The 27,755-nt window shown below is 49.5% G+C and overlaps 8 protein-coding genes across 8 annotated transcripts; 4 read left to right on the forward strand and 4 right to left on the reverse strand.

The window, feature by feature from the left end:
• The first annotated feature begins 117 nt into the window (after positions 1–117).
• Positions 118–2,559, forward strand: V8C40DRAFT_229782 (uncharacterized protein). The gene is made up of 8 exons (XM_083212555.1): positions 118–445; positions 506–659; positions 730–758; positions 842–1,439; positions 1,495–1,821; positions 1,899–2,069; positions 2,133–2,177; positions 2,232–2,559. The coding sequence occupies exons 1-8, from the start codon at positions 264–266 to the stop codon at positions 2,442–2,444; spliced, it is 1,719 nt and encodes a 572-aa protein (XP_083079033.1). The 5' UTR covers positions 118–263; the 3' UTR covers positions 2,445–2,559.
• V8C40DRAFT_8401 (uncharacterized protein) lies at positions 2,510–5,883 on the forward strand. Its single transcript, XM_083223505.1, has one exon. The coding sequence runs from the start codon at positions 2,769–2,771 to the stop codon at positions 5,313–5,315; it is 2,547 nt and encodes an 848-aa protein (XP_083079034.1). The 5' UTR covers positions 2,510–2,768; the 3' UTR covers positions 5,316–5,883.
• V8C40DRAFT_279269 (MFS transporter) lies at positions 5,789–7,680 on the reverse strand (the record flags this gene model as incomplete). Its single annotated transcript, XM_083221199.1, has 5 exons — positions 5,789–5,839; positions 5,892–5,990; positions 6,049–7,090; positions 7,166–7,338; positions 7,417–7,680. The coding sequence occupies 5 exons, from the start codon at positions 7,678–7,680 to the stop codon at positions 5,789–5,791; spliced, it is 1,629 nt and encodes a 542-aa protein (XP_083079035.1).
• A 2,607-nt stretch (positions 7,681–10,287) lies between these two features.
• On the reverse strand, positions 10,288–12,388 carry V8C40DRAFT_8458 (and other transporter-domain-containing protein). Its single transcript, XM_083223512.1, has 3 exons — positions 12,044–12,388; positions 10,740–11,987; positions 10,288–10,682 (listed from the first exon to the last, which is right to left on the reverse strand). The coding sequence occupies exons 1-3, from the start codon at positions 12,220–12,222 to the stop codon at positions 10,385–10,387; spliced, it is 1,725 nt and encodes a 574-aa protein (XP_083079036.1). The 5' UTR covers positions 12,223–12,388; the 3' UTR covers positions 10,288–10,384.
• Positions 12,389–15,204: 2,816 nt separating this feature from the next.
• V8C40DRAFT_8464 (trehalose-phosphatase TPS2) lies at positions 15,205–18,477 on the reverse strand. The gene is made up of 4 exons (XM_083223513.1): positions 18,336–18,477; positions 18,065–18,259; positions 15,881–17,822; positions 15,205–15,802 (listed from the first exon to the last, which is right to left on the reverse strand). The coding sequence occupies exons 2-4, from the start codon at positions 18,188–18,190 to the stop codon at positions 15,246–15,248; spliced, it is 2,625 nt and encodes an 874-aa protein (XP_083079037.1). The 5' UTR covers positions 18,191–18,259; positions 18,336–18,477; the 3' UTR covers positions 15,205–15,245.
• Positions 18,478–21,148: 2,671 nt separating this feature from the next.
• V8C40DRAFT_229799 (uncharacterized protein) lies at positions 21,149–23,828 on the forward strand. Its single transcript, XM_083212556.1, has 2 exons — positions 21,149–22,359; positions 22,422–23,828. Exons 1-2 carry the CDS (start codon positions 21,230–21,232, stop codon positions 23,434–23,436), a joined length of 2,145 nt encoding a protein of 714 aa, XP_083079038.1. The 5' UTR covers positions 21,149–21,229; the 3' UTR covers positions 23,437–23,828.
• A 928-nt stretch (positions 23,829–24,756) lies between these two features.
• On the reverse strand, positions 24,757–25,947 carry V8C40DRAFT_260387 (NAD(P)-dependent alcohol dehydrogenase; the record flags this gene model as incomplete). Its single annotated transcript, XM_083219135.1, has 3 exons — positions 24,757–24,837; positions 24,891–25,283; positions 25,336–25,947. The coding sequence occupies 3 exons, from the start codon at positions 25,945–25,947 to the stop codon at positions 24,757–24,759; spliced, it is 1,086 nt and encodes a 361-aa protein (XP_083079039.1).
• A 568-nt stretch (positions 25,948–26,515) lies between these two features.
• Positions 26,516–27,544, forward strand: V8C40DRAFT_260388 (aromatic alcohol reductase; the record flags this gene model as incomplete). The annotated part of the gene is made up of 3 exons (XM_083219136.1): positions 26,516–26,548; positions 26,615–27,037; positions 27,098–27,544. The coding sequence occupies 3 exons, from the start codon at positions 26,516–26,518 to the stop codon at positions 27,542–27,544; spliced, it is 903 nt and encodes a 300-aa protein (XP_083079040.1).
• Between the last annotated feature and the right edge of the window lie 211 nt (positions 27,545–27,755).

Below are 27,755 nucleotides of genomic sequence, written 5' to 3' on the forward strand. Positions count from 1 at the left end.
CATGGATCTATTAGACTAGCGATGGCTGTGCCGAAAAGTGCGCTATTGCTGTTAAGTGAGGCCATCCATTGGGAAAACGAGAGACCGAATCCATGGATGTGTTTTTAGCTAGGTTGGCAGTACTGCCTAACACGGCCGCCTACCAACCACAAAAGACCATCACCAAAACAGCCTTCTTTACCTACCACACAATGAACACCCTCAAGATTTGAACCAGCAGGTCCTTCTCATCGCCAGAGTGGCGACTGGCTATTATAAGCATTATGAATATGGAGCGATCGTCTACGGCCGATGTAATAGGCACAAGCGAGACAGACATAGAGCGGATTTCGCCAAACTCTTCCAGCAGAGACAATCAAAGTATCTCGACCGAGCAGGGTCTAAACCCACAATTGCCTATCTCAAGTCAGTGGCCAGCATGCATTCGCGACTTTCTGCCGATTCTGTAGGTTTTCATACGCACTTATTAACCCCAGGCAAAGCTCACATCGTGGGACTCTTTTAGGCTCAACCATGCCGAGGCAGCCAGGGACATGGCGGAAATGGAGAAGAATTTCTCAAAACAAACCACCGTCAGAGTCTTAGCAAGACTTCCAGGCCGGAGCAGCGAAGTACGAGAAATGGTTTTAGATAATCACAATTCTGTTGAATTCCGACAAGTAAGCCGTTTCCTGCAATGAGGTGTATGAAAGGTTGTGGCTAGTATTGACCTCAACCGTCTTCATACAGTTGTGGAAAAGAAGCACCTTTCTTGCTTGGTTCGTTTCGCCAAGTTGCTAGTGTTTATCTAGGTATTAAGACTCCCTGTCAAGTGTGGTTTGCTTACAAATGTCCCGTCCAGCTTTGTCAATCGCTTCATCCTGCGCCCTGGCGTCCCTGACAGCCCGAAAGATAGGAAGCGGCTTAGGATCTCAGGCGGAACTTTTCGATGGCTTCTCACGGGCTTTGATGCCTCTCCTAGCCTTGTGTCTTCGCTGATAAATGCAGAAATTCTCACTGGGCTGGGGAGTCGATTATTTACTGATGGGAACGGAGATTCTGTCTTTACTTGCTGGTATACGCTCCCAGTGCGGACCGCCGTGCCGTGCCTTGACGAAGAAGGAGCGCACGCGCTCAGCGCCGCAGGGAGTAACCAGATGGACCCAAACGGATATCTGCACCTTGGCGATATCACCCATGATATCCGCGCCTCTAGGATCGGTGTTTACTCTCGTTGCGACAAATCAACATGCAGGATGTTGTTCGTCGACTTCCAGGATGGTCGCTTGCATGAACATGCAAATGAGCCATTTGACAAAATCCGAGAGTTGAGCGAGCATAGTTCTTTGGGTTCTGGGAAAGATCACATCCTGTCCAACGTACACGCTGCGCTGTTTGCGAGCTCTATAAGATGGTGGGGCCACGCCTTAACCCAGCTGAAGATTCAGCTTATTCATCATGTAAGCTTGGGATCACATCCACATGGTAATGTTTTGGCAACTGACTCCCGAAAAGCAGATTCGTCTTCTGGAGGAGAGTGGGCAGACACCGAAGTCACATGAGCTCGACCTGGAATCAAGCGCACGATATTTAGGAATAAAGAAAACTCTACATTCTGTCAAGTCTCACTTGCAGAGATATAAGACAGAGCTTCAGGTAACTCGTAATATTGTGGTCGACTTACAAGCAAGATTATCCCAATACTTCAACGACGTGGGCAAGCCGGATCCACGAGATATAGAAAGATTCGTTGAGAATCTAAATATGGTGGCCAAACATATCTCTGCTCTGGAAGCATTTATACAGGAGCTAGAAACGAAAACGGGAACAATAATGGAACTGGTAACTATTCTTTGTTTAAACCCCCTCCCCTTCTTTACGTTGATACAGGTCCTTGCGGCTGACTGGGAATAACAAAGTTATCAGAAGTTGTTAAGTGGAGGAATGACGTGCTCCTTGTCAACAACGGTATCTTAGTCCAGAAGCTACTCAAGTCATCAAGAATGCAAACCAAATCTTCTCAAGGCATGATGGAAGAATCTCATCAAATGGCAAAAGACATGAGAAAGGATAGCGTTTCAATGAAAACAGTGAGTCGACCGAGAATGGAAGCCCTTTGCAGCATCGCATTACTTGCTGACGTATGTCCCTAGATCGCACTTTTGACAATGGCTTTTCTTCCAGCCACGTCCTTTGCAGTACGTCTCTTCCATTTTCGAGGCACCATGACGGCATGTGAGCTAATCCTACAGGCTGTTTTGTCCATGCCATTCTTCAATCAGGAGGCATGGCTGAGTGACCCAGCGAAGATATGGCTGTGGGTCGTGTTAACTATTCCAACCACCGCCTTGTCTGCTTTTGTGTACTTTTTATTTACGAGGAAAGAGCTGAAACGAAACGCGCAAAGTAGCCAAGGCGACCAGGGAGATGAGATAGAAAGCATTGATTTCGTTCCAGAGGAGTAGGCGAGACGTACCAATTAAGTATAGGTACCTCGGGCAGTGCAGCCATTAGGAGAAATCCAACTGCATATTTGTGCAGCGCGTTTACCATGATTAATAAAACATCTGTAGCCATTCAGATCCATTGTAGCAAATTGTATGAAGTGCATAACGACTTACCCCGCAATACATCTTCGACAGGCGCCCTGTATGAGATCTGAGGCCGCCGAACACCAGGCTGCCACAGAATTTGCAACCTACATCCGCCTGCTCAGTCGCCGCACTCAATATCTTTCGGCGACGTTATACTCTTCATATCGCCGCCATTAGATCCTAATACAAATAGACATGGACGCATCAATTGTTTACGAAGGCACTCATAGGCCAGAGCCGCCCGACGTGACCCAGCCTCAAGTGAGCGGCGACACTGCGACCTCTGGTGGACCAAATCCTACCGGAGACAGTGAAGCCTCGGCCGCATTCCGAGAATCGAAAATATGCATAGCTGTTGATATGTCTGCCAGCACATATAACGGAGCGCTCGCGGCCGAGAAGCAAGCAATAAGAAGTGTGTGCTCTCTCATTCCCCGCAATATGCACGAAAACATCACCATTATTCCTTGGAATGACCAATCTCACAAGCCACGATCACTTCCTAGCCTCGACACTCTCATGTCTGAGGGTGGAACCGATCCGAATGTGATTCTCGATGATCCTGAATGCCGCCTCTTGCTCCAGGACGCCGGATTCTGGTTCCTGATGACTGACGGTGAAATATTCGATTCGAGTGTACGCAAGTTTGCTCGAAACCTCAGCGACTATGGCATGCATGGCAAAGCTTGCATTATCGCCATTTTCGGAGAGAAAGTGATGAAGCCAAGCGACTGCCACATCAGCGTCGGGCTCGCCGTCTTCGCCGTCAGTCCTCACGTAGCTTTCTTATATACCGATTCCGAGACCCACAAAACGTCCCTTCTATCAACCAAAGGGTGTTTCTCTAACCTCCTTCATGCCGGCAAGAGAAATCCTAAGTTGGATTACGACACCACATGGGACGATCTGCCCCGGGTTTCGTATGAAGACTTGACCCGTGTGTCTATCCCCGCCCCCCAGAAATTGGAGAAAGATGAGGTAGCGCTTCAGGGAGAAACACGCATCAGCATCCCGGCCCTCCTAGAACAAGAAACGGTCGACGAGAATATTATGCGGCAAATCATGCTCAACGAGGACAACATCAAAACAATAGCCTTAGCAGTTCGGCTCCGGGGCGAGTCAGACAAGTTAGTGAAATGGCTAGACAAAGTCGATAAGAAGCTAGATCGAGAGGAGTCGGAAGAGCATTATGAGGCTACCATGGACTCAGAACTCCTGAAGGATATCGTGGCGAAGCTCAACGCGCCAGACACAGAAGTTTCCACGTACTCCATGCCGGAAGGTCAATCTATGATGAGGCAGAGCTCTTCGCTTATGCGAAACTTTTCCGAAGGCTACTTGCCCTGTGATTCGCTTGAAGGAAATGTCTCATTCGGTGCATTTGAGTACCTCGACCAAACGCCGTCAAACCCTCCACAGGTTAGCTTCGGAAGTTTGGGAGACTACCGCCAGAGTTACATACTTCCGCTGGAGCTCGAGGACTCCAAGCGGGACGATAGCCTCAACCTAGCTATCACCGGTTTCCTGAGGCCAGTACAGGAAAATGACCAATTCTTACGCAACTGTCCAGTCTGTAATCGCCCGAGAACTGTGCTTGCCCTAGTTTTTAAGGCTCCGCCGCGATCTACCGTAACGGAGAACTTTCCAATGGTCGGATGCTTAGCGAAGCTAATTTACCCATTGACAATGGGTAATTACCCTGAGACAGACATCATCGCCGACACCATTGCATGTGACAGTTGTGCCGCCAGAATGGCCAAAGCTGGTGTCACGCCGCTGAAGGATGAGGTCACGACTGTGTTGCCTCTGGTGTCGTATAGCAGGAATCAGGATCCCTGGCTGCAGACTCTGAATATTGCAACCGAGAGGCGGTTCAATAAAGCAGACTTGCCCCAAGTCTTTCTCGGTATCCTCATCACTAAGAGGGAGCGCCTAGTATCCGATCCGTCTAAGCTTGCCCTCCTCCAGGACGCCCTACTTTGGGCGTCGATCATGGTTCAGTCTGAAGTTGTGCTCCAGGGGGGAAACTCGCAGTACGCTAACCAATTCGGAGCCGGCCAGCTGCAAGAAGTCATCCTGCGAAACTTTCGGGACAGCCTGCTGGCAGATAAGTTCCCACAGCTTCTCAGCTACCCACTGGACGGCTTCATCGTGGCCAACGCAGCACTGTCAAATTCGAGGCACGCTAGCGTCTTGACCCAGGAAAAGCGCAAGTCTATCGTGATGCTGCGCTTCCTGTACCACTTGCTCGAAAACTGTAGAGCCTACGAACAGGACAACGGCCTGGTGCAGCTGCACGCCGCCAAGGCGCTCGTACTACTGATGGATGACCCGAGTGGACCGCGCTCGCTCTTCAAATGGGGGTCGCTGAGGCAATTTTCCTTCCGCTTTGACAACGTAGAAGACATGCGGAAGTACATGATGGAAAGAATCGCGATGAACCGCTACCGACTGTCGCTCACGACCGCGGACCTCCTTGATACACCGCTGCTCAGCGCCGCGAGCCTCGCCGGCTTCAGGAGGCTAGGTCCACTTTTCAGCTGGATTGAGAGCGAAGCTGGACACTCGATTGCCGTATTTGTCCACTACCTGTTGCGCCTCGACGTAGGGAAATGCACGCCAGATGCACAGTTCCGGAGGCTGAGGGAGACGGGTGAAGTTAAGGAGGCACTAAACGATCCCGGGTTACTAAGTGCTAGACACGTGGAGCGCTTAATTAAACGACTACCGCTTCTGGAGTAATTTTGGTACGGATCGAAACTAAATGACTGTACGCTGGAGGACTCGAACGGTTACAAGCTACTCATTTGAGAGCTTATCTTCATCCTAGATTTGTCATGCCACACAAAAAGAACAGTTGAAATACCAGAAACATCGTCCGACCCAGGTTATCGCCATTATAAGAAACAGTTAATTAACGCAAACTCATTGAGCTGTGTCCCAAGAATCGTTCTGGTCTTTTGAAGTATCTCCAACCCACTCTTATCTATGGAATTTTCTTTGATTCAAATCAGCACATATCCTCCCCATTACTCTCTAGTACCTCATAACATTATCATCCTCGCCGGCTACCGTTGAATATGCCTCCCAATAGATAACATTGTATCTAATCCTAACATTTTCTTTCATTGTGAAACTCAGAAGCTATGCTTAATAAGCGTATGAATCTGCGACGACTACCGCTGTATTGAGTATCTAGCCGTTGCTCAATGTTCTTATAAATCGTGCCGAGCATTCTTACTCATATGACGGATCTTTCCCCCGAACTACTTGGCAGTCAGTTTTATTCCTCGCAATGTTGCATAATTTTAGGCCTACCTTATAGAAAACTAAGGGGACCGGAATAAATAGCACGGCGATACCACCGAGAAGCGAGTTACCAGGGCCAAGACCTAGTTGAAGGAAGAGTTGGCGGGCCTAACAGGGGACTTGTGATTAGTTACAGAAAACAAGATGGATGTACACTATTTCTTACGAAAAGTGGAAATGAGGCACCGAATGAGGCACGGAAAAGTGCAGACCCCGAGAATATGGATGCTGCGTATGTGGGATATGCGATGCCTAGATAGTTGAATAGCGGATTAAACAACGTGACCACTCCAACAGAGAAGAGACCCGATCCAATGGTGGGGACGATCCAGTGAATACTCGCTCGTGATGTCCAGCCAAACCAGAATAGGCAAATTGGAAGAGCGAGACATCCCAAAAATGTTGGAGGAAGAACCATCTCTGGCGTAAATCCCGGCTTATTGACTTTTGGAACGAGGCTGGTTCTGATCCATAGTAGAAAGAGTGCCAATGAGATGAGGGCAAAGATGAAAATGCTTAGGAAAACAAGGCCTTGCTCGCCTTGGTTGAAGTCGTAAATATCTCCGAACACAAGCGGGAATGACTCGAACCAGATGAACAGTATACCATACAGGAGACCGGCGTACAAGTTCATGAGTAGAACTATAGGTTCAGAGAATGTCAAAGTAAAAGCTCTGGAGAGGACGATCAGGTGATCTCTTGTGGTATAATGCGCGGCGTCAATCTCGGACTGGCTCCTAAGTCGACTGTCCCCAGTCGCCTTCCTCAATCTTTTGGCCCTCTTGTACAGTATGTTCGCTGCACTAGTTTCAGGGAAAAAGAAAAACATTGCAGCCAAAACCAGCGTGCAAAGCCATGTAATGATCCATATTGTCCAGCGCCATCCTTTAGCAGGGACCAGATATCCGCCAATGATCGGACCAAACACAGGGCCACAGAGGCCAGCTGTTCCCCAAATGCACAGTAAATAGGAGGCGACAGAGGGGTCGTATAGATCAAGGATGGTGCCGCCACCGGTGGATAAGCACGGGCTACCACAGAAGCCCGTCACCCAGCGAAAGACGAGAAAAACAGCAATATTTGGAGCAAATCCAACGGGAAGCTGAAATAAGATAAAGGCGAAGAGTGTCCAGAAGAAGATACCGCTGCGCCCAATTTTTGGCATCTCAGATAATGGAGACCATAACATGGGGCCCACACCATATCCACTGACAGTAGTAGAAAAAGACGTTAGCGAAGACATTGATACCTTTGACTCTCATAATGGGGCTGAGTTGCCTTACAGGGTGAAGAGGGAGAGGCCCAGAGTCGCTACGATCTCGCTGACGCCAAAATCTTCCATGACGCCCAGCTCACCTGGAACATAGATAGAACTTGCCATGTAGACAGCAAAATTTAGGACACAAAGCTGGAACATCATGAGATTTTTCCAGGCCAATGGCCAATTTCGAGGATTCTATAAGTCAAAGAGCTGGCTTTAGCGCTACATCATTTGGCAGGTAAATATTATAGGGGTAAGAGGTGGCTGTCTTACCTCGGGGTCATCTGGTCCATACCACTCTACTAGGAGAATCTCATTGTCGCCATCGTGAGCGATGGTGTTCTGCAGAGCACTATTCTCATCTGCCTCGTTTTTACTCGATCCTCTGCCAGAGTCATTTGCATGTTCGGATGTATCTTGGCGAAGAAACTTTTTCCATAGCAGTGGATCGATCTCATCGGGATATTGAAAGATTTTATTGCCAGAAAGTAAGCGCATTAATAGGCCGAAAGTAGTTGTGTGAAATTGAAAAGCCATATTGAGTAAGAAAAGCGTAAGGTTATTCGATGAGGAAAGGAGAAATTGGCCAATACTGAGGTTAATTAATCATTGCCGGTAAACGACTTGAGCCACGATGATAATGATGAATTTTTCATTTCAACATCTTATTGCGAATGGAACAAATGGTCCAATAAATATAGAACATGAGATCGTAGATGTTTTGTTGAAAGAGAGTTTTGTGGATTGGTAACATATCCGGATTTTGAATGGAGCTAAGTCTAAAGGCCGCTGTTTGACGTGCCAGCTTAGTATAACGGATATCACGCAAATTCCTGGATGTTTTGCCCCCTTACGGCTGTTGAGATTAATACTAATCTGTGATGTAATACCAGTTAATATTCTAGCTTGCCTAAACGTAACGAATTGTTCAAGAACCAACAAGCATATGTAGTGTTGGCGTGGTTGGGAAAAGATTGTTGTTAGTTCGGCATTTCTCTTCATACTCACAATGATGAGAAAGCCGTATTAACTGCTTTATTTTCCTTCAATTGGGAAGGTGGTCTCTGCCATATTAGTTTTTGTGATATCGCACAATGATACTAGTAGATTGTTTCGAACGCATATGAACAAGAGAATTATACGCTTCGTACGGCTATTGTATCATATCTAGAGATCTATCGATGGATACTTTTATGCTAGCCTCAGCAGCAACATCATACTGGGACTGCACTTGTCTACCTTTGGGGCGACGCGCAGCGAAGTATCTTTTACTCAGACATTATTCGTCAATAGGGGAGAGGGAGAGAGCCAAGGGGTTTGCAAACAGAGGGCATTGAGAAGTGAGCGTATTCCCAAAACAGATAACCCGCACGTATCCACCACACTAAACTCATCTGACATAGTGATCGTATTCTCCCCATGTATCCACATATTCATTTGCGGTCTCCGTATTCTTCCAAACGGCTTGAGAGTATTGTTTGTGTTCACCAGCAGATATCGCGTGCTAATGAGCAAGCTTTGTCATTGTGGTATAAGATATTACTCATAGGTTAAGATATCGAAGGATTGAAACATCTATATGCTGTTCTGGTGCTATGCAGCTTTCTGAACTGTCTAGTAAGGAGAGCTCAATGTAAGACTACTGACAACCATTGGAATTCTTCATAATAGCACGCTGCAGTATTCTGTTTGGCTTCGCCGTTGGGGGCCCACTGTATAAGGATAGCAACCTGAATTGCAATGAAGTGCAATTCTGAGCCGCACCCCAATGCCTATATGATCTTTGGCTTCACCCTAACAGTGACTTGTAAATAATGTAAACCATAATTTAACTGCTTGTAATATCTTCTTCTATATACAGCTTGCACAAAGCCGGAGGAATTGGAGTTAACGGAAGTACCGGAGATTAGTTACATAGCCCCGAGTCTGTGGTCAACCTTTCCTCCCATTATAACACCAAACATCCCACCTTTTACATCTTAATAGAGTGATTGCGGAATAATATACTCGATGTCAATCAATTCATTGTCGCTTAGTGATATGAAGTCCCTCTCTGGCAGCTGGGGGTGGCCGTAGTTCAACTCTGTTGAAGAAAAGATTTCATGGGAGAAACTTACTAAGAGCCTTGACATCTCGGCAGAGAGCGAACTAACCGGTCGTGAGAACCACGAATAGGCAATTATGAAGGCCAGCAGGATCTTGTGCCGAGACCAGCTCTCCAAGAATGTTGAAGAGGCGGAGATGATGCTCTCTCCCGGTAGTCCCTTTTCTTTTAGACCTTGAATAACATAACATCAGCCGATGTAGACGTAATGGCAGCGGCGAAGCCAGCGATAGGCCCATACAATCAACTTTTATTGATACACCATTCGACGGATGAGACTTGTTAACCTGGGATAAGATGGCTTCGGAAGGAACGAATTTGGTGGCGATACGAGGAACCCTGAGGTCTTGCGTCAGCTAAAACAATGGCAAGACCTTTAGATGACCTACTGTTTGAACAAGATGACGACAAGTCTGGAGTAAAAAGTCACAATTCCGTCCTGGATGAGAACCTCGCCAAATCCACTGACTGGTCGGTCGCAACACCGAAGGGTGAAGACGAAGCTGGGTGTGGATGGCCTCGATGAGACTGGGAGATAAAAATGTCGACCTCGGCGAAGACGAAGTAGACAGCAACCCTGTTCTTAGAAGGCAATTTGGAATTCCATGAGACTTCTTCTTAAAAAGAAAGAGAGAAAATTCGTAGGTCAACCTTGAAGGCTCCCTGCATCTTTCGACCTATGTTATGGAGCAAGTAGACGGGATGGCATGACACAATGATGACCTTCACCCGAGAGCCGGTCGTGAGTTTGCTAGCATCTACGTTTTTGGCGTATTATGAGAGGCGAACGACAGCTCATGCGTGGCGGAAAACGTGATCCGAAAAGGCCTTTATCGAGGAGATGTGCGATTTTATTTCTCACACCTCTCACTCCAAAGACTTTTAATCCAAGGCGGTTAAAGGCGGAAATGTACATCTACGTAATTAAATTGGCATCAGTCACTTGAGAGTAGGTAGGATAAGTTCAGTAATTAAAATTCATATGCTTGTTCAAAAATACACACTAGGTTAAAGAATCCCCAGCTTCTGCCATTATCCTACAACAAATCAACTTGGTATATCCAATCTCCCATCATCAACATCCAACATAATCATAAACCGCGTTATTTACAAGATGAGTCCATCATTTTTTTTCCTTTAGACGTTTTCGTGGTGGGCTGGGCCTTCGGGAGTCACATGCTTGTCCGAAGGATCGTTGGCAATTGCGTTCTCGCTGTCTTGGTCGGCAAGGACGTCAAGATCGACGCCAGCCTTTCTGCGAATGTTGGCCATGTGCTCGGGAGGAGGTGGCACCCACTTGCTGCTCTTCCAGGGAAGAACGTGCTCAAGGTACATAGTATCGATCTCCTCAAGGGTGCGGCCCTGGCCTTCAATGACGAAGAAGTAGATAATGAGGGCTCCCACAAAGTTACAGGCAGCAAAGACATAACCGTATCTATAAATAAACTGTTAGAACATCGTCTCGATTTGTCAAGAAATAGTGTGCACATACCTAAAGTCGATGGCGCCAGTGATGAATGGGGTGAAGAAACCAATGCAGAAGTTCCAGATCCAGTTGCTGGCAGTGGAGAGAGCCATACCCTTGGCACGGTATCGCGAGGGGAAGATTTCGGCCTGAATGGTCCAAATCATGGGACCCCAAGTAGTGGCAAAGCCAAGAATGAAGAGACAGGCGAAAACGATGAGGACAACACCGGGTGTGGGGGTAGCCGAGGGATCGTTAAGATCAAGCATGAAGTGACCAACGGAGGCGAAGATCAAGAAGCAAATAAACATCCAAATGGAACCGGCAATGAGAGACTTGCGACGACCAAAGTGCTCAACCATGTACAGACCAATGAAGGTGACACCAAAGTTGATACTGTTGAGAATGATCTGAGTGACAAAGGAGTTGATTTGCACGGACTTGAAGATGGTGGTACCGTAGTAGAAGAAGTAGTTGGCACCGGTAAGCTGCTGGAACATCTGCAGAGTCATACCAAGGGCGATACGGTAAGCCATGCGAGGAGCTCGGAACATACCGACAAACTCCTTGATGGGACCAAGCTGGATCTTGTCTTCAGCGCGGAGCTTGCGCTCAATTTCCGTAATCTGAGTGTGGACAGCCCAGTGGTTTTCGGTTGCACCGTAAACACGGCAAATGGTCTGCTTGGCTCGCTCCTCATGTCCATGTCGGAAGTCGTATCGAGGAGTCTCTGGGAAGAGCAGAATACCGAATCCAAGGATGAGAGTCCAGATCCATCCCAGGCCGATGACGATTCGCCAACTTCCCGAGTTGCCGCTCTGGTGCTTGACAGTGCCGTAGTTGAAGCAGGCAGCGAGCCAGATACCCATGGTGATGAAGAGCTGGTAAGCGCAAACCATGGCACCTCGAATCCAGGCGGGTGCTGTCTCAGCCTGGTACATGGGAACAAGCAAACTCAGGGCACCAACACCCAGACCGGAAACAAATCGTCCAATCATGAGCTGGTACCATGCCGTTATAGATGCAATCTGGATGACGAAACCGACGGAAACAACCAGAGCCCACAGCGAAATGGAGGGCTTACGACCAACGCGATCAGCGATGGGTGCAGCTACCAGGGCTCCAATAAGAGTACCGATGGACAGAAGAGCGACGATGAGACCAGAGCGAACATTGCTGAAGTATTTTGTGCCGTCAGAGTGAGTGAGACCGAACCGGTCCAGGAAATCGGGCATTTCCAGAAAGCCAGAGATCTGACCAGTATCGTAGCCAAAGCTAGGAACGGGTTAGCTTGGTTCATTAGCTCCAAGTCAAATAAATCGAAAACTTACATCAATCCACCCATTGAGACCAAAACACCCATGGCGAGAGACCGTCCAGTCACACGTGGCAGAGGAGAATAGTCCAGGCCAGAGACTGAAGGTCGACCAAAGTCGGGGTTGTGCTTCTCCGACGCAGGGTCATGCTGGTCGAAGTAGATGGTCATAAAACGGCCCCGTCTGGAACGCATTGTGAAGATGTGTTGCTGTGTCAAGGCCCTTGAATGGCAATGGTAATTGTCTCTGCTGGAGACTATCGCTTAAGTATAAGCGACTATATGTAGGATATATATGTGTGTGTGTGAAGGAGGTGACGTGTCAATTGAGTTGAGAAGGAGGTTGCTGCTGATCCGGGAGCTTGGTCTCCTAGTGGCAGATGAGGTAGTAGTGATGCTGGTAGTGTATCTTGCTGTTCAATATCGAGACAGATCGTCAACTGAAAGGGGGGGAGGCATTGGGGTATAAATGTTCTCCAACACGACCAAGGCCGCCACTGATGCCCGGTCCGTCTCCAATGACCTAATTCAGCCCAAACACCCACGCCATATGGTCACGATCAAGAAACCGTGGGACCGGCCCAAGTCCGGCCGTTTGGTGGGTGGACGAGCAGGCATCTCGAGGCATGTAGTTAGCCCCGGATCATGACGCCCAAGGGGGAAGAGGGACAAAGTCTCCCCACCCCACGGGTTCGGGCTCGGGGAAGTCTCCAACGAGTCGAATCCTGGGGACGGCCGACAGCAGAGGCAAGTCAGGTGCGAGGTAAAAAAAAATTCCGCTGAGAGGGCGAATTGGGTGACAAACCGCGGCGCTCTTCCCACCATACCGAGAATCTCCTGGCCCAATTCGGTCCTACTCTCCAGACTTTCTCCATTGCCTTCTCCAGTTCACTGTGGAGAGGGAAGACAAAACAAACCAGGACAAGAATCCGGGTTTTTGGGCGGCGGCCTCGTGACACGATTGGTCGGTGACCCCCGAGAGGGAGCGGGAGAGGCGAGGGAAAATGCGAGGTGAAGACGAATGAGGATGAGCAAAATCGCGATTGACCGAGTCTCCACCAGGCAATGGAGATCCACCGAAGAAAGCTTATGTACACCAGTACTCCGTACAGTACCAGGAGTGACTTGTTTCTGCTGCTTTATGCGGAAGTTTCCTGCTTAGGGGAACATGTCTCGGCATACTCGGGCTCCAGTTTTTTCTTCTTTTTTCTTTTTTTTTTTTTACTCCAGAGACTTAAAACATGCGTATGATTCAGCACAAGCCGCATTTGCAGATCCCCCTATCATGAAAGATGTCGCTCACAATTCCATACGCACAATTGCACTGATGTCTCAGCTGAATTAGAATTAACAACGTGAAATAGTAAAACAGCAGTCGCAGAACAACGTGGTGCCTTCCCAGCCTCCCTCGTGTCACCACAGCTCCTTCCCTCACCCAGCAGTCGCCCCTTCCCACACACGCGCCCATGACGTCGTATCTACCGCGCCCGGCGCCGGCAAGTGGGGCAAACGCCAAGCACCGTCTCTTCCGGCGGCCTGCCCTCGGCACTTCCAGCCGATGACGTCGTCCTAGTGGCACATCATCTGTCACTGGCCCCCAAGCAAGGCTAAACGACCAAAGAGCAGCAGAACAAGATAGATAGTACTGTAGCATCAACAGGGGGTTTGGGCAATGCGGAACAAGAGCCGCGTGGTAACGGGGCGGAGAATATTAGGAAGCTATTACAGATGAAGAGGTTAAAAACCTACGAAGCACGCCTAAACTGGTTACTAAGTCGACTGCATTTTGCCCTGCTGGGGTCGACTGACACTGGCAAAGGCATGACAAGAGAAGCCTGGAGAAGGATCCACGAAGCCCCGTATAACATAATCCAGCGGGAAGAAAAAAAGAAGAGAGAGAAAAAAAGTAAATGGAAGAAGCAGAAGAAGAAAAACCTCCGAGTCAGCAGATGTCCTGCTTTCGGTCCTTTCCCGTCCACTGAACGCGGTTGCTCGGAATACGCATAGTCCCCATGACCCTTTTCTGTGTATGCATATGCAAATCTCATCCGTCTGGTGCTGATTCAGCGGCGCTTCTTCGCTGTCACGGTCCATCTTGTCATGCAAGAGTTGACAAAACAATCACACATAAACACCAGATCACCACCCATCTCCCCATCCGTCCTCCCATCCCACCTCCCGCAATACGCCTCGGGTCCCCCGGAATAGAGTTCAACGGCCTCTTTTCCTATTCTGCCCTTCTCCAGATTCTTGTGCCATCCATCACACGACATACAAGGCCCTTTGAGGTCGAATCAGAGCAGCGGGCGTGTGACAGACCCGGATCCCGCAAAAGGCCACCATCCCCAGTTATTTGGAAACAGAAAAAAGTCGGGCTGCCGAAGAAAGGCCAGAGAGTTTCAGCCCGTCTTTGCCTCCACCATGGTATTTCCACACTTTGCACAAGTCAATTGAGCCTCCAATTGCAGAGATCTGCCTCGTAATTCGCCGTCGGATTCGCCTATTGCCGCCACGCACGTGCGGCGCTGTCCGAATGCCAGAGTGGCATTCCTAGATCGACAGTGTGGTTGAGACACTGTCAAAAACACGTTTAAGCGCCGCCTCTCGTGGCAGCCACCTCTGCAAGAGGCTCTGCTCTAGCCAATGCTTAGCCTTGTGTCCGCAGCTCAGCTTGTCTTGCTTGTCCCAATTCTTCAATTTATGCCCAATATCTTGGAAAGCCACAGCATACTTGATTAGTGCCGATACCATTGCAAGATCGTCGATGCCTCTTCTAAGAACCGATTCAGCCAGCCACGTTCAAACAGCATGTCGTTTTAAACTTTGTCTTATATTCCGTGCTAAATGAAACGGCCAATGCTATAGGTACTTTGCCAGTCGACAAATGTCTTCCGTTTCAGATGCGTCGGGATGGCCGCAGCCCCCTATGTCCCGTATTTGCTTTCCATTTCCATCCTCAGTTACTCTTCACCTCAAGGTTATTACTAGCCCCGTACGCCACGCGCCATCCTTCGTTCTATTACCGTTTCTATACATCCCAGCCCTCTGCTCTCATCTTCAAAGTGCAATCGTTAAGAAATTCCCAAAGCTTTCAACATCTCGTTGAAGCTCAACTTTTTCGGTCAACAGCTCCGTAGTTTGCAATGAAACAAACATGCTGCAAAGTAACAAAAAATAACAAAAAATGACAAAAAAAAAATGCGATGAGAAGTCGTTCTTCAGAGCTCCTCTGCCGGGATGTGTCCCTCGACTGTGCTGAGAGCTGCCAGATTGACCTCTCCCACACGCTCGAGGCTGGCTGGGTCGCCAGCACCAGCCAGCAGTCCCACGCACTCAATCACATCTTCGGGCTCCAGTAGGTGCCATTTGGCGAGCGTCACCTTGGTGCTTGCCCCCACAGTAACCGTAAAGACGTGCTGATCATCCAGGATCGTACCCGATGCCCCATTGAGACTGCGGAACATGTCTTCGTCCGTAAAGTCGTCTCCGGAGCAGAGAGCAAACTCAATCTTTCCAGGGTTCGGGTCCTTCTCCGTCGGCGCAGCTCCCGGGTTGTGATAGGTAGCCACCAGCCGCTTGGCAATTTCACCCTTGCTGATAAAGGTAGGGCGGACCTCAATGTTGGCCTTGCCCGGCATCACTTCGACCTCCCACTTCTGACCCACTCCAGCTTCCAGCTCCTTGTGGCACTCGCGTGACATGTGTAGACCCTGCTCGGGCTCGGCAAGTCGGTAATGCCAGGTCAGGGCGCAACGTTTTCGCTCTATGAAGGAACCTAGGATAGCGCGTTAGCTTTGTTTTCCCTACCAATGAAAAGAGTGTACTCGTTGTGGTAAATCAACCGGCAACTCACCTGGAACCTTGTCCGTGTATCGCTGGAACACCTCCATGACTTCTGCTTGCCAGCCCATGTCGAATTTCTCCGCCAGGTTGATCCACTCCTCGCTACCGGGGTCTCTCATGAAGCTACCATGCTCAGCGGAGAACCCAATCTGAGGGATGTGGCCAAGATGCTGCTGGAGGAACTCTTGGTCTCGGCCCGAGATAATCCAAACCGAGTTCTTAGTATCCGCGGCAAGGGACTTCAGGTACCGGATGATGCGCTCTGAGGGCACCGCAGCGCTTGGTTCGCGTACAATGGGCGTCAGGGTGCCGTCGTAATCAAACATGAACAAGCGCTTCGATGCAGAGCGGTAGCGAGACAGCAGGAGGGCACGATCGAGCAAGGGCGTTGATTTGCTCGAGTTGGTTTCGGCCAGCACAGAGTGCACCTTGCGAACGAATTTGGTGATCCACGACTGCACATTTTGCGTCGTGACGTGGTTGTAGAGGCTAGTCTGCATCTTGGTGCGCTCCTCGACAGACATGGTCAGTGCCGCGTTGATCTTCTCCGCCACGCCCGTGATATCCCAGGGGTTGATGTGGATTGCATCGCGGAGACTACCCGCTGTTCCACTAAACTCCGAAAGAATGAGAGGGCCGTTATTGTCCTTTTGGCAAACAATGTACTCAAGACTGGTCGTATTCATGCCATCGCGGACCGAGGTGATGAGGCCAATGTCGGCTGCACGAAGCAAGGCGAAATACTCGGCCTGGTTGAGGTACTGGGGGTAATGCTGCACTGGCGAGAAGCCGAGGCTGCCATATTCACCATTGATCTTGATGATGAGCTCGTTGACTCGGCTGGCATTCTTGTTCTCCGGGTCGTCCTTTTCGGCCTCGACGCTGGTGGGCGATGTGACCTGGATCAAGACCACCTTTTCTCTCCAGTGAGGGTACATTTCCAAGAAGCGTTCAAAGGCCTGGAGCTTTTGAGCCACGCCTCTGACACTGTCCAAGCGATCACGGCCGACAATGATTTTCTTGCCCTCATACATCTTCAGCACCGCGGCGTGTTTCTCATTGACAGTATCGGCCCAAGCGGTACTTTCTACCTTGTCGGCATCAATACCGATTGGGAAGACTCCGACCTGTACTCTGGAGCCGTAGGCATCGATGCCAAGGGTGTCAGATGGGAAGCCAAGAATGCGCGTACAGCAGCTGAGGAAGTGGCGCGAATAGCTGTACGACTGGAATCCCACAAGATTTGCGCCAAGGATGCCCTCGAGCACTTCCTTGCGACGAGGCAGGCATCGAAGAAATTCGCTGCTGGGGAACGGCGAGTGGAGGAAGAAGGAGATGTACATCTTCGGAGCACGTTGACGTAGCATGCTAGGCAATAACATAAGATAGTAATCGTGAACGATGACGACATCACCAGGCTTGTAGATCTCAATGATCTTGTTGGCAAACTTCTGGTTCATACGGTAGTAATCTGCCCACTGGGCGCGTTCCTTGCGGCCATCGGTAGGCTCGTGCTGCTTGTAATGGAAGAGTGTGTAGAGATCATGCTCAGCATAGCGCCTCCAGCGAGCCTGGTCTTTGAGCATGATGCCATCGTCGGTGGCCTCGCTCTCGTCTGCAAGCCAGACAGGCACCGTGCGAATGGTTTTGCTATGGGCCAGCTGCTGCTCCAGGCGCGTCTGGTCTCCCTTAGGGACCCAGAGTCCATCGACAGGGGGAGGTGTAGGCAATCGCGTAGTGGCATCGATCGGGACGGGAGCCGACAGCGAACTGACGGCTGTGGCAGCGGTAGCCGCAGCTGAAGGGGTGTCTGGGGGAGAGAGCGGGTCGTCATCAGGGTGTCCAATCTCGCCTGTCCAGGCGACAACAGTATGATTCCATGGCGTCGCATCAGACGAAAGATAGGCGAAGGAGTCGATGAGGGCCGACTGACCACGGCGGGGCTTCAGATCCTGCATTGTGAAGCGAGTCAATATCAAAGATGCTCACAGTTGGGTGATGGGGGGGTAAAATATTCAATCGGAAGGAAAAGAATCAGAAGAAAAAGGGCCAAGAGGTCAAGAAGAGCGAAGAGTCGCGAAAGCTCGCTGGCGTCAACGTCAAAAAAAACTATGCGATCTGCGCAGCAGAGCTTCCCATCTCTGGGCTTGCTTCTTCCTCGAAGCCGCAAAGTCAAGCTCGAAAATGCACTCACCCAGGCGCCGCCCTTGTGGTATGTCACAGCATGGGGGATGTTGAAGGTCGCGGAGATGATGTTCCCAGTCAAGGAGAGCTCGGGGTTGGCTGCGCGAATCTCTGAGAGAGACTCACGGCGCGCCATTGTGCCGTTGCGCGCAAAGAACGAGGATGATTCTGGTGGTTTTGTAGAGCTTCAATGTCTCGAGGAAGTCTGGAGGAGGGGGAGGGGTACAAAGTCAGCTGCTGGCAAACAGGCGGGAGTGGGCGTTGGGTGGCAGGTATCTTACTTTGGTACTAAACGCTTTTGATACTTGGTGCGGAATCCTCAATGCGATGGCGGGGTGCTTTTGCTTGAAGGGCACGGTAACAGCTGAGCTCTCGTAGTACGAGTTGCCCTGGCCAGCCCGAGATGTTGCACGATAAAGGAAAAAGGGAGGCTGTAGGAGTCAAAGGGATGCTCGCTGAGAGGACCTGGAGTCTATCGGCGCAAGGCACTCCGAACTCCGTGCTTCGTATCGATACGTGAAGAGTTCAAAATTCAAATCGCTTCGCTGCTGGTGAATGGGCGAGGTTGCAGGGAGAAAGAGCAAGAGGGAACCGTTGACACTTGGACGATAAAAAGGTGTGGCTTAACAGCGATACTAGTACTCCGTGCTCTGGGGGCGTCGCAACGTTATCTCCTTTCCATCAATTCCCTTGAACTCGAGTCCATGACCTGTGACTTGTGCCGTCGCCCTATCGGGAGCTCCAGCAGCGGGTCGTGGCCCCTTGTCAGCCGTGGCTCGTTCGAAGCTTGTTCTACAGCTTTCTGCGAGCCGGGGCGACATTAACATTAACTGAGGGGCATTTACCATTGTAAAGAACATGGATACACATATCAAGCTAGGTAGGTATGCTCCGTACCTTGGTAGCACTTGTGCTGCGCGTACAAAGAGAGAGCCAAGCTCTACCTAATCTATTAATGGCACACGGTGCAACGCTGTCGAGATTCTCACAACCTCAGCCCGCACACAACCGTTAAAACGCCTTCACACCCAACCAGATGCTGCTCTCTTCAGCACGTCCGTCCATAAATTCACTCAAAGAGGGGGTTTTTCAGGAAGGCTGTTCATAAAGACCTCTCGGGCCGAATGAAAATCTAGGCATTGCTTTGAATATGCCTCTTTGTCTGTTTACGAAACCCCGTCGGACACGTCGGTAGGCGCTGACAACTCTACTGTGGCCTTGAACGCGTATTCGACTTTCCTCGAATACAGAAGCCCTGTTTGCACCGACGACGGACGTGGGCGCCAGCACGCAGTCTATGACCTCTAGAAAGCTAACCAGTGCTAATGAAATGAAGCTGGCTGGCAAACCTGGGCAGTGGAGCAGCACTAGGGCAATTCCAGCACAAGCCTCGGAAAACGAAATATGGCGAATGGGGCCGAATGGTTCGTGGCTATTCACCAAGTAAAAGGCAGTACGGAGAAGCACCCACGACTCCATGCAATAGCGAGGCTGTGGTTGGATGTTGGATCCCAGCGGAGATTCTCCGTACGGAGTAGCAGTAGCTCAGCGGGGGAGCGACCAATGCTTCTTCCCCCAGGCCGATGAAAGGCCACCCCTTTTTGCTGCTGGCCAGGAAAAAGGAGCTCGTTAAGGAGAAGGCAGCTTGTTCTTGTGCGTGTAAACTATACCTGAGACGGGCGGCGGTGAATGAGAAAATAAATCCGTAGCATGTGACTCCCATGAAGATAATTTCATTTCTCTGGTTAATTTCAGCTCATGTGTTTGGGTGCTCGTATGGCTGCCAACTTTCAAGGCTGAAATACTTGCAGGTGGGCTCAGGCACGGAGTAACTGTTGGATGCAACGCTACACATGGACAGATTACACCGGCTCAACACGGTGTCAATTTGGATAGCTGCCCTCCTACAACAAAAGAAAATCCGAGTAGGCTTCTCGTACAAACTTGTGCTTACACTTGGGTTGGAAGTGTTGCTGCCTGTCACCGATCCCGCCCGTCCCTGACAGCCATGCCGCTAAAATACCCACAGCTGTGCGTAGAAGCATGTTGCTAATGATGCAGAGAGGCTCCGGAGCAAAACGTCGGAGCAGAATGTCCTGTCAGATACACAAATGCTACCAGTATGCACTTTTAGGCCATCACAACGATTTTGAATATCTAGATCGTTCATAAAATTCAAATGTCTCTGACGCGGCGGCAACTCGATGGCCTTGAGCAAGCAACAGTTTGCAGTCGTAATGGACCTGCTATACAGTACAGACAGTACAGAAGCAGAAATAATGGCGAGATGGATGGAGCTTTTTTCACGTGCTTTTCTGAAGCGCGCATCCAATATTACCCAACTCACTCGAACAAAGATGTGGATGCGAGTGACTTTTTTTCCAACCAGAGAGAAGCTAGGGAGAAAAAAATGTCGCGCGTCACGACAGCCGTTGATCGGCTCGCACAGAAGCCGATCTGCGAGTAGTCAAAATCATTGACAGCGATTCTGTTCACTTCCTAAACGACGCTAGTATGACAAGCACGTTGCAGGTTTGTACGGCCACTACGTCAAGCTTACGCGTGGATTTTGCAACGTCTTTTTTCAACTAGCGCTGCTTTGCTACTGTATTGAAACCGAAGATGTGCTGTGATTACCTAGGTACTGCAAGGTAAAGCCTTACATTGTCAGGTAGTAGGAAAACGTAAGAGAAACGGTTTGTTGGCTCTCCTGCTGTACCAGTAAAATATGGTCTATCATGGAAGTTGTTTCTGTCACATGGTATTGACTTCATGCATTGATTTCTATAGTAAACTTTGGGACTGAAGTATGTAAAACACTGACTTCAGCAGCTTTGCCAACCAAAGGCTCGTAACCACGGGAAAAGTCAACGGAATGAGCAATGTATATGAACAGACAATACAATAGCTGCATATTTGCCTGAGAAACGAACCAAATATCACATCAATGCCGAATACAATGCCAAAATATCAAAATGCACGCGTCGTCAATATGGCCTACCCTGTACCAGATGGCAGATCGTGATACATCACGTGATCTCGTACCTCCATCCCCCCAATCTTCCTCTCGCTTGCGTCTCGGTATCGGCGTCACCTCGCTTCAACAACCCACAACATCCGGGAATCCGCCGACAATCAGCCATCGCGACAACAGCCTCGCTCTGTCGTTTTCGCCATGTCGGCTTCTCCCCCACCGTCGCCGTCGCAGCACGCTACAGCCCACGCCTACGCTAGCAATGGGCTGGAGATCCTGCAGGCTGCCAGCGATGCTGCTCAGGCCATCCAGAATCACCATCCTCTGCAGAATGCCGCTGCCGAAGCGGTAGCCCAGTCCCATGCTGTCGGCGTGCCCATCGCGCCCGCGCCCGAGCTGGCGCCGGGACAGCTTCAGCAGCATCTCGTGGCCGGGCCGGGAGGCGTCATGCGGGATCCCACCATCAACCCCAAGCTGACGCGACTTCGACGCGCCTGTGATATGTGCAGCATGCGCAAGGTCAAGTGCGACGACTCTAACATGCCTTGTCGCCCTTGCCGCGAGCTGGGCGTTGACTGTACCTTCAATCGCGAGACCAAGAGACGCGGACCGCCGAACAAACATGCCGAAGCTGCCAAAGCGGCTAAGAGAGCTCGCATCGACCAGGCTGTAGCTCCTCCTGGCTTCCCCTCGTCTCCATCGCCTCAGAATGCCGCCAAGACGCTCATGACCATATCGACGGATGGTGTCTTGGATGCCGAGGCAATTGCGCCAATGCCTGTGTTGGAGCTCCTGGTGGATGATTTCTTTACATACATCCATCCGCTTGCGCCGTTTCCCCACGAGCCCACATTTCGACAGTCCTTCGCGAATAGAGAGGATCGATTGAAACCCGAGTTCCTGGGATTGTTGGCCAGCATGATTGGTACTTTGGTCGCATCGTTTCCGCGCAGTGCGAGAGAGCATCTCAAGGCGCAGCACAGCACGCATTTGTTTCCCAAGGCCATTGTCATGATTGAAAAATGTCGTGACATTGCCCTTCTCACGCGTGGGAGCAGATGGGTTTTAAAACAACCCAAAACGCTGGACGACGCTGCCACCAGTTATTTTCTTGGACTGGCTTCCGGCTACACCTTGCAGTGGAATGCATCTCGCCACTTTATGGCCGAAACTCTGACTCTGCTTAGAGAACTCGGCTTTAGCAGGCCCAAGCACCCCGGAGAACTGCCTACCTTTGGGAGTGACAGCTTTGCTCCCGACTCGATGCCGTTCAATCACGTTAAGGACCAGATTGGCAAGCGTATCTTTTGGTGCCTGCTGCTAGGCGTTCGGTAAGGCTTCTTGTTCATGCTCATTTCTTTGTCTATCAACTGCCCGCTAACTTCATCTATAGCTCGTTCTCGCAGCTCGGCGCATCCCATACCGATATCGTTATTGCCCCATCAACCCCCAGCCTTCCCTATCCTGCATATCCCGAGAACGTAGATGACATTTGCGTTCTTGCAAACGAAATCATTCACCAAGCAGAGGGTAGTGTGACGCTTCTTACCGGATTCCGTTTCGGTATTGATATCTACACAACCATGAATGGCGTCGTCAGCCTGGAGCTAGCGTACGGCATGAGCACTCTTCCCTGGGCAGACCAAAGACTCCTACTTAGGGATGGTCTTTTGGCTGCCAAAAGCATCATCGATAATCTACCACCAGAGCTCCAGCTGGGCAATTCTGGAGACGAAACGAATCCTTTGGCTGGCATGGAGGATTCCGGCCTCCAGTACGTGCCACCAGTGTGGCCCAACACGCAGCCACCACACGATGTGCGCAACATTATCAAAACACAACCTACGAGGCGCCGACAGCTTCAGTACGAGATACAAAAGGCTAATATTTTTGTATCGCAACTGGCTACAAGATCGTATTTTGTGGAACTCTATTTCAACCTGAGAGATGTCCATCTGAGCGAGCAGCAACAAACTCTTGAAGTCGAGGGTACAAGTGAAGAGGAGAAAGCCATTCAAGAAGATGACAAAGAAATCCTGGAATTCATGTCTGCTGAGCGAGAGATCATTGTCCAAAACCTCTTGACGGTGCTAGGATCCATCTCGCAGCGAAATCTCGAACCCAATGGAGGATCCCTCATCAACAAGATTCGTCAGGTTGCGTCCACGCTCCTAAACGATGCCCCTGAAAGGAAGGGGCCGTTTGCCATCAAGTCGGAAGAGGCTCTGTCTCAGCTCCTTGAAGTCCTAATGAAGCTCGAAAAGACAGGTCCCGTGGGAGAGACTCGAGCACCGGACCCGCTTCAGATGACGGCGGAAGATGAGGAAGAAGAGCTGCGACACTGGGCCGACTTGAGGGAATACCAGCTTCGTTTCGCTGCAAATGGAGGCTTTGCCGGAGAATTGTAAGCTGTGTTCCTATCCGAAAACAGGGAGTTATTTTCTTCTGCTTCATGTCGTTTCTATATGTGAACTCGACCAGGTGGCATCCTTGAGAAACCTACCAACATATTACATACTTTCCAGATTCTGAAGCAATCATGTATTACTGTTTACCCTTGGAGCTGAGTAACGATTTTTTTTGGAACGCAAATTAAAACATACGGCTATAGCTGGTAGAAACAAGATTGCGTCGGTGGTCCACTCTTGCAAGACACTACCCAGTTGTGCAAAAAATACCTTCCCTCCCCGAAGTTTGAAACACCATGGTCGATAGGCAGCATGAGGGCACACAAACAGAAGCAAAGGAGCAAAACAAAGAAAAAACAGATAGGAAAAAATGCAAAAAGAAACATACAACAGCCGGTGTTCGCTGATGGTCACCCACTCAACTACTAATCTGCCGGTTAGAGGCTTGTCTATGGGGGAGCAGACGGGACCCCGAATTCTCCTCTACCTATGGTCGTATGTGCTTGGTGATCGTGTAATTCAGCTTGTATGCACATTGTGAAATGAGACATTACGTTGATATCCGGCTCAGAATAGCACGGCCATGAGGTGGAACACTTCCATTTACCCTTGGACAAGAGAGCCATTGGGATAAATGCAATCTTTACATACCTAGGTACCTACCTACCTACCTACCTAACAGTCTTATTACAAACCACCAATGGACCTGATCAAACCGTTGGGCCGCTTCTTTCTAAGGATCGGAATTATTGTCTTTGTAATGAGTTTCACCAAAACAGTAGCTTGCCTTTCGGTACTTCATTTCTGTCCGGTATTTTACCAAGTCTAGTTTGAACATGAGAAAAAGGCTGCAGCATCGGAAAACTTTGGGCTGCCCCCGAAAGCAATTGTTGTATTTTCTAAGTGAGATCGACAAACTCCAGTCATATTATCCCTGTTCTCTCTTCTGCTATCTTGGGTATAAGAAATGGGCTAAAATAGTACAACTTCCGAAAAAGGGAAAAAAAAAAAAAAAAAAAAGTTGGCGCTTCCATCTAGCCAATCGGTAGTGATCGAAGCTGACGGCCGCCTGGAGAGGTGCTCAGGGGGGGCGAAGAGCTTGACCTTTCTTCTCTGCTGTGTAATCCATTAATCATTTATTTATTGCAGCGACGTGGCTATGTCTGAATTATCAAGCCTTTGTCATGCGGAGAGTTGATTTCCGCTCCGCAGGATTCGTCAATGAGCTCATGGCTCTGTCATGCGGCACCTTATCATTCGTATCTTATGACGGAGTAATACGGCGAGAATCTTGAACCAACAATGCTAACAGAACACAGTCTACTGATCTTGTGTATCCATATTCGCTATGTCAATGACAACTCTGCCTTGAGCTTGACCGCTTTTGTAGCGTTTGTATCCCTTGAGATTGTGTTAGTATAGACACAGAAGCCATGGTCATCTCGGAGTCTTACGCTAATGGCGTCTTCTAACGAGAATGTTGAGTCAATGAACACCATCATCTTGCCCTTCGAAGCCAAGGTTCCAAGATACGCTGCATTTGGCCCATTCAACGGCGCGCTGAATGTAAGATATCGCCTCGGCACGCCACCCAAGATACTCGGCTGCAAAACATTTTGGAGCGTGTGCAGAATTAGACTAAGCCGACCTTCGCTGCCGTCGCCGACGTTGATGAACACGCCCTCAGGCTTGAGATACTTTGGGCATCGCAGAAACAACTCTCGAGAGCCTACCGTATCCAGGATTGCATCAAATTGACTCACGTTGTAGGAGTTCTCAAGGGCGGCAGGTATGGACTTGACTAGAGAGTAATCAATGATCTGCATCTTGGCGAGGGAGAGGTTAGTCTTTCTCTGTGTCAGTAGCAAAAATGAAATCAGATTCACTTGCCTCATCTACTCCCAAAGACTGCTTCATCCTGTAGGCGTTTTTGGTGGAACAAGTTGTCACGACGAAGGCACCCAAGTCCTTGCAGAGCTGGATAGCGGCTGATCCCACAGCACCACTACCCCCATTGACAAGAACTCGAACACCGCTTTTAATTTTAGCCTGACGAACCATTTCCAATGCAACTTGTCCGAGACAGCTTAGAGACGCAGCTTCTGCAAATGTTATATTGGTCGGCTTGACGGCGATACAGTTAACATTCAGCAAAATATACTCCGCCAGCGTTCCCTGATTGTGAACGATACTGCCCGATTTAGAAACAGTACCAAACACAGCCGCTCCTGGAGCGAATCCAGCTGGAACATCAGGACCGGCTGAGACCACGCGCCCAGAAAAGTCGAGTTCTGGGATTGCGTTTTTCCTCAAAAGAGACGGAATGTCCCTCATCAGATTTGACCCTGGGGAAGAGAGTGAAGCGTGAGATATTTTGATCAGGACATCTGACCCCTTTGGGGCTGCGGGTGCAGGGAAGGACGGGTTGAATGACAAGACTTTCTCTGGCGTACCGCCGCTGCTGAATGTCCAAGCACGCATTGTCGACGGCTGAGAAGTGTTTGCTGCCATAGTGAGTGTTGTTAACGGGTCTGGTTGTAGAATAGTAATAGTTGAAAGAAAACCAGCACCGCGGAACTGGGGTAGGATCGTGCCTATATGTATAATGCATGTTCTCGCTGATGACTTTGAACTAATATCTGATCTGATGATGCGGAGTTGATTGCGGAGTTTGTTGTGAAGTGGCTGTGACTGACTACTCAAGCTTATGGCTAACCGTTTGGCGTAAAGCTGTAACAGACTATGCTTGAATGTATGGCACGGGGCTCCTTTCCCATGTCGACATACAGGCAAGGCACACTCTTTGTTGTCGTTAAGATTCCAAAGACCTTGAAGATTCCAAAGTCTGCTGGCTTGCGTCATTACATGATCCTTCTGGCCTACGTAACTCATACTATACTCGTTGACTGTTGATTAATCGTTTATTGTAATTGCCGATTGTCTATGGGGAGGAGCCCATGTATAAATAATGGGCGTATTTAGTGAATTGAATGTAGAGTTCTCAAACATAATTCACCTTCAATCGACAACATAACAGTCATTACAACCGTGTAAGGTTTCTGCTCGTAGCTGCATAAGAATGGCAAGTTTTCGCAATATCGCAGTTCTCGGAGTAAGACGTACCCTTCTATTGTCATAGTTGTGAGTGAACAGCTTACTAAGAACTACTGGCGTGTAGGGAACTGGCCAAGTTGGTCGACCGATTGTTAAAGCCTTGATAGACGCAGGCTTCAACGTTACAGTCGTGACGCGGAGCCTAGATTCGAACCTAAAGGAAGTCATTAGTGCGAGATTCGTGACTAGCGACTATACATACGAGTCCCTTGTTAAGATCTTCGTGGGTCAGGAGGTAGTGGTGAGTGCTGTGGCTGCTGGGCCACCTATCGCAGCTCAGAAAGTCATGGTCGATGCGGCAATTCAGGCCGGAGTCAAGCGATTTATCCCCAGCGAATATGGCTCTAGCAGCATTGATCAGCCACTTGAAGACTTCAAGAAGCTCATGGCACCGAAGACCGAATTGATTGGTTACCTTCAGGAAAAGGCTCGGTTGCATCCAGAATTTACTTGGACGTGCCTCTCTGGAGGCGCATTGATTGATATGGTGTGTAACAGATATGGTACCCGATGTCGCTGTGCCGCAACTAACATAGACGATAATTAGGGTATTCCTAACGGGGTCTGGGGGTTTTCGTTGTCGGATAGAACAGCCACTATATTTGACACTGGTGAAGCTCGTTTCGACTCTACCACAATTCCTGCTATGGTGCAGAGCGTGGTGTCCGTTTTGCAAAGGCCTGCGGACAGTGCCAACAAATATCTGCAGATTAGGAGCTTCACTGTTTCGCAATCGGAGATCCTTGCAGCGTTGGAGGACATTACTCAGTCAAAATGGAGTGTATCTTATGTTAATGCCGAGAATCTTCGCCAAGAAGGCTGGAAGTTGCTTGCGGGCGGCAATCCAAAGGAAGGCATCGAGAATATTGTTAGAGGTGCTCTCTTTCAAGGTAAGAAAGACATCTCAGTGTCTCAGGATGCCCTTGCAAATACACAGCTGGGATTACAGACGACCAATCTACGAGATTATCTAGAGACTATGGTTAAGAACTAATACACGTTCGAGCTAAATAAATGTCAAGATATTTTTCCCTGTCGAAACAAGTCTGGCTACATTCAGAGCAGCCCCGCGGTCATTCGGGCGCCCCCCTATTTTTAGCTAATTAGCTTGATTTCCATGTTATCAGATCCAGGTGACTAAAATGGGAAACTACCTGACATGTAACTACGACATTTGACACTAGGGAATGTCAGCCAATCGCACG

Source organism: Trichoderma camerunense (assembly GCF_050948025.1).
Source record: "Trichoderma camerunense strain CBS 138272 chromosome Unknown V8C40scaffold_1, whole genome shotgun sequence".
Classification (NCBI taxonomy): domain Eukaryota; kingdom Fungi; phylum Ascomycota; class Sordariomycetes; order Hypocreales; family Hypocreaceae; genus Trichoderma; species Trichoderma camerunense.

Excerpts from the sequence above, each read along its gene's own strand:
- V8C40DRAFT_8458 (XM_083223512.1), bottom strand. The coding sequence starts at position 12,222 with ATGCGTTCCAGACGGGGCCGTTTTATGACCATCTACTTCGACCAGCAT. Across the intron at positions 11,988-12,043 it reads GTCTCAATGGGTGGATTGAT|CTTTGGCTACGATACTGGTC; the intron begins GTAAGTTTTCGA and ends ACCCGTTCCTAG. Across the intron at positions 10,683-10,739 it reads ACTGGCGCCATCGACTTTAG|ATACGGTTATGTCTTTGCTG; the intron begins GTATGTGCACAC and ends GTTTATTTATAG.
- V8C40DRAFT_8401 (XM_083223505.1), top strand. The coding sequence starts at position 2,769 with ATGGACGCATCAATTGTTTACGAAGGCACTCATAGGCCAGAGCCGCCC.
- V8C40DRAFT_229782 (XM_083212555.1), top strand. The coding sequence starts at position 264 with ATGAATATGGAGCGATCGTCTACGGCCGATGTAATAGGCACAAGCGAG. Across the intron at positions 2,070-2,132 it reads ATAGCGTTTCAATGAAAACA|ATCGCACTTTTGACAATGGC; the intron begins GTGAGTCGACCG and ends GTATGTCCCTAG. Across the intron at positions 2,178-2,231 it reads TTCCAGCCACGTCCTTTGCA|GCTGTTTTGTCCATGCCATT; the intron begins GTACGTCTCTTC and ends CTAATCCTACAG.
- V8C40DRAFT_229799 (XM_083212556.1), top strand. The coding sequence starts at position 21,230 with ATGTCGGCTTCTCCCCCACCGTCGCCGTCGCAGCACGCTACAGCCCAC. Across the intron at positions 22,360-22,421 it reads TGCCTGCTGCTAGGCGTTCG|CTCGTTCTCGCAGCTCGGCG; the intron begins GTAAGGCTTCTT and ends CTTCATCTATAG.
- V8C40DRAFT_8464 (XM_083223513.1), bottom strand. The coding sequence starts at position 18,190 with ATGGCGCGCCGTGAGTCTCTCTCAGAGATTCGCGCAGCCAACCCCGAG. Across the intron at positions 17,823-18,064 it reads ACCACAAGGGCGGCGCCTGG|GATCTGAAGCCCCGCCGTGG; the intron begins GTGAGTGCATTT and ends TTCACAATGCAG. Across the intron at positions 15,803-15,880 it reads ATACACGGACAAGGTTCCAG|GTTCCTTCATAGAGCGAAAA; the intron begins GTGAGTTGCCGG and ends GCGCTATCCTAG.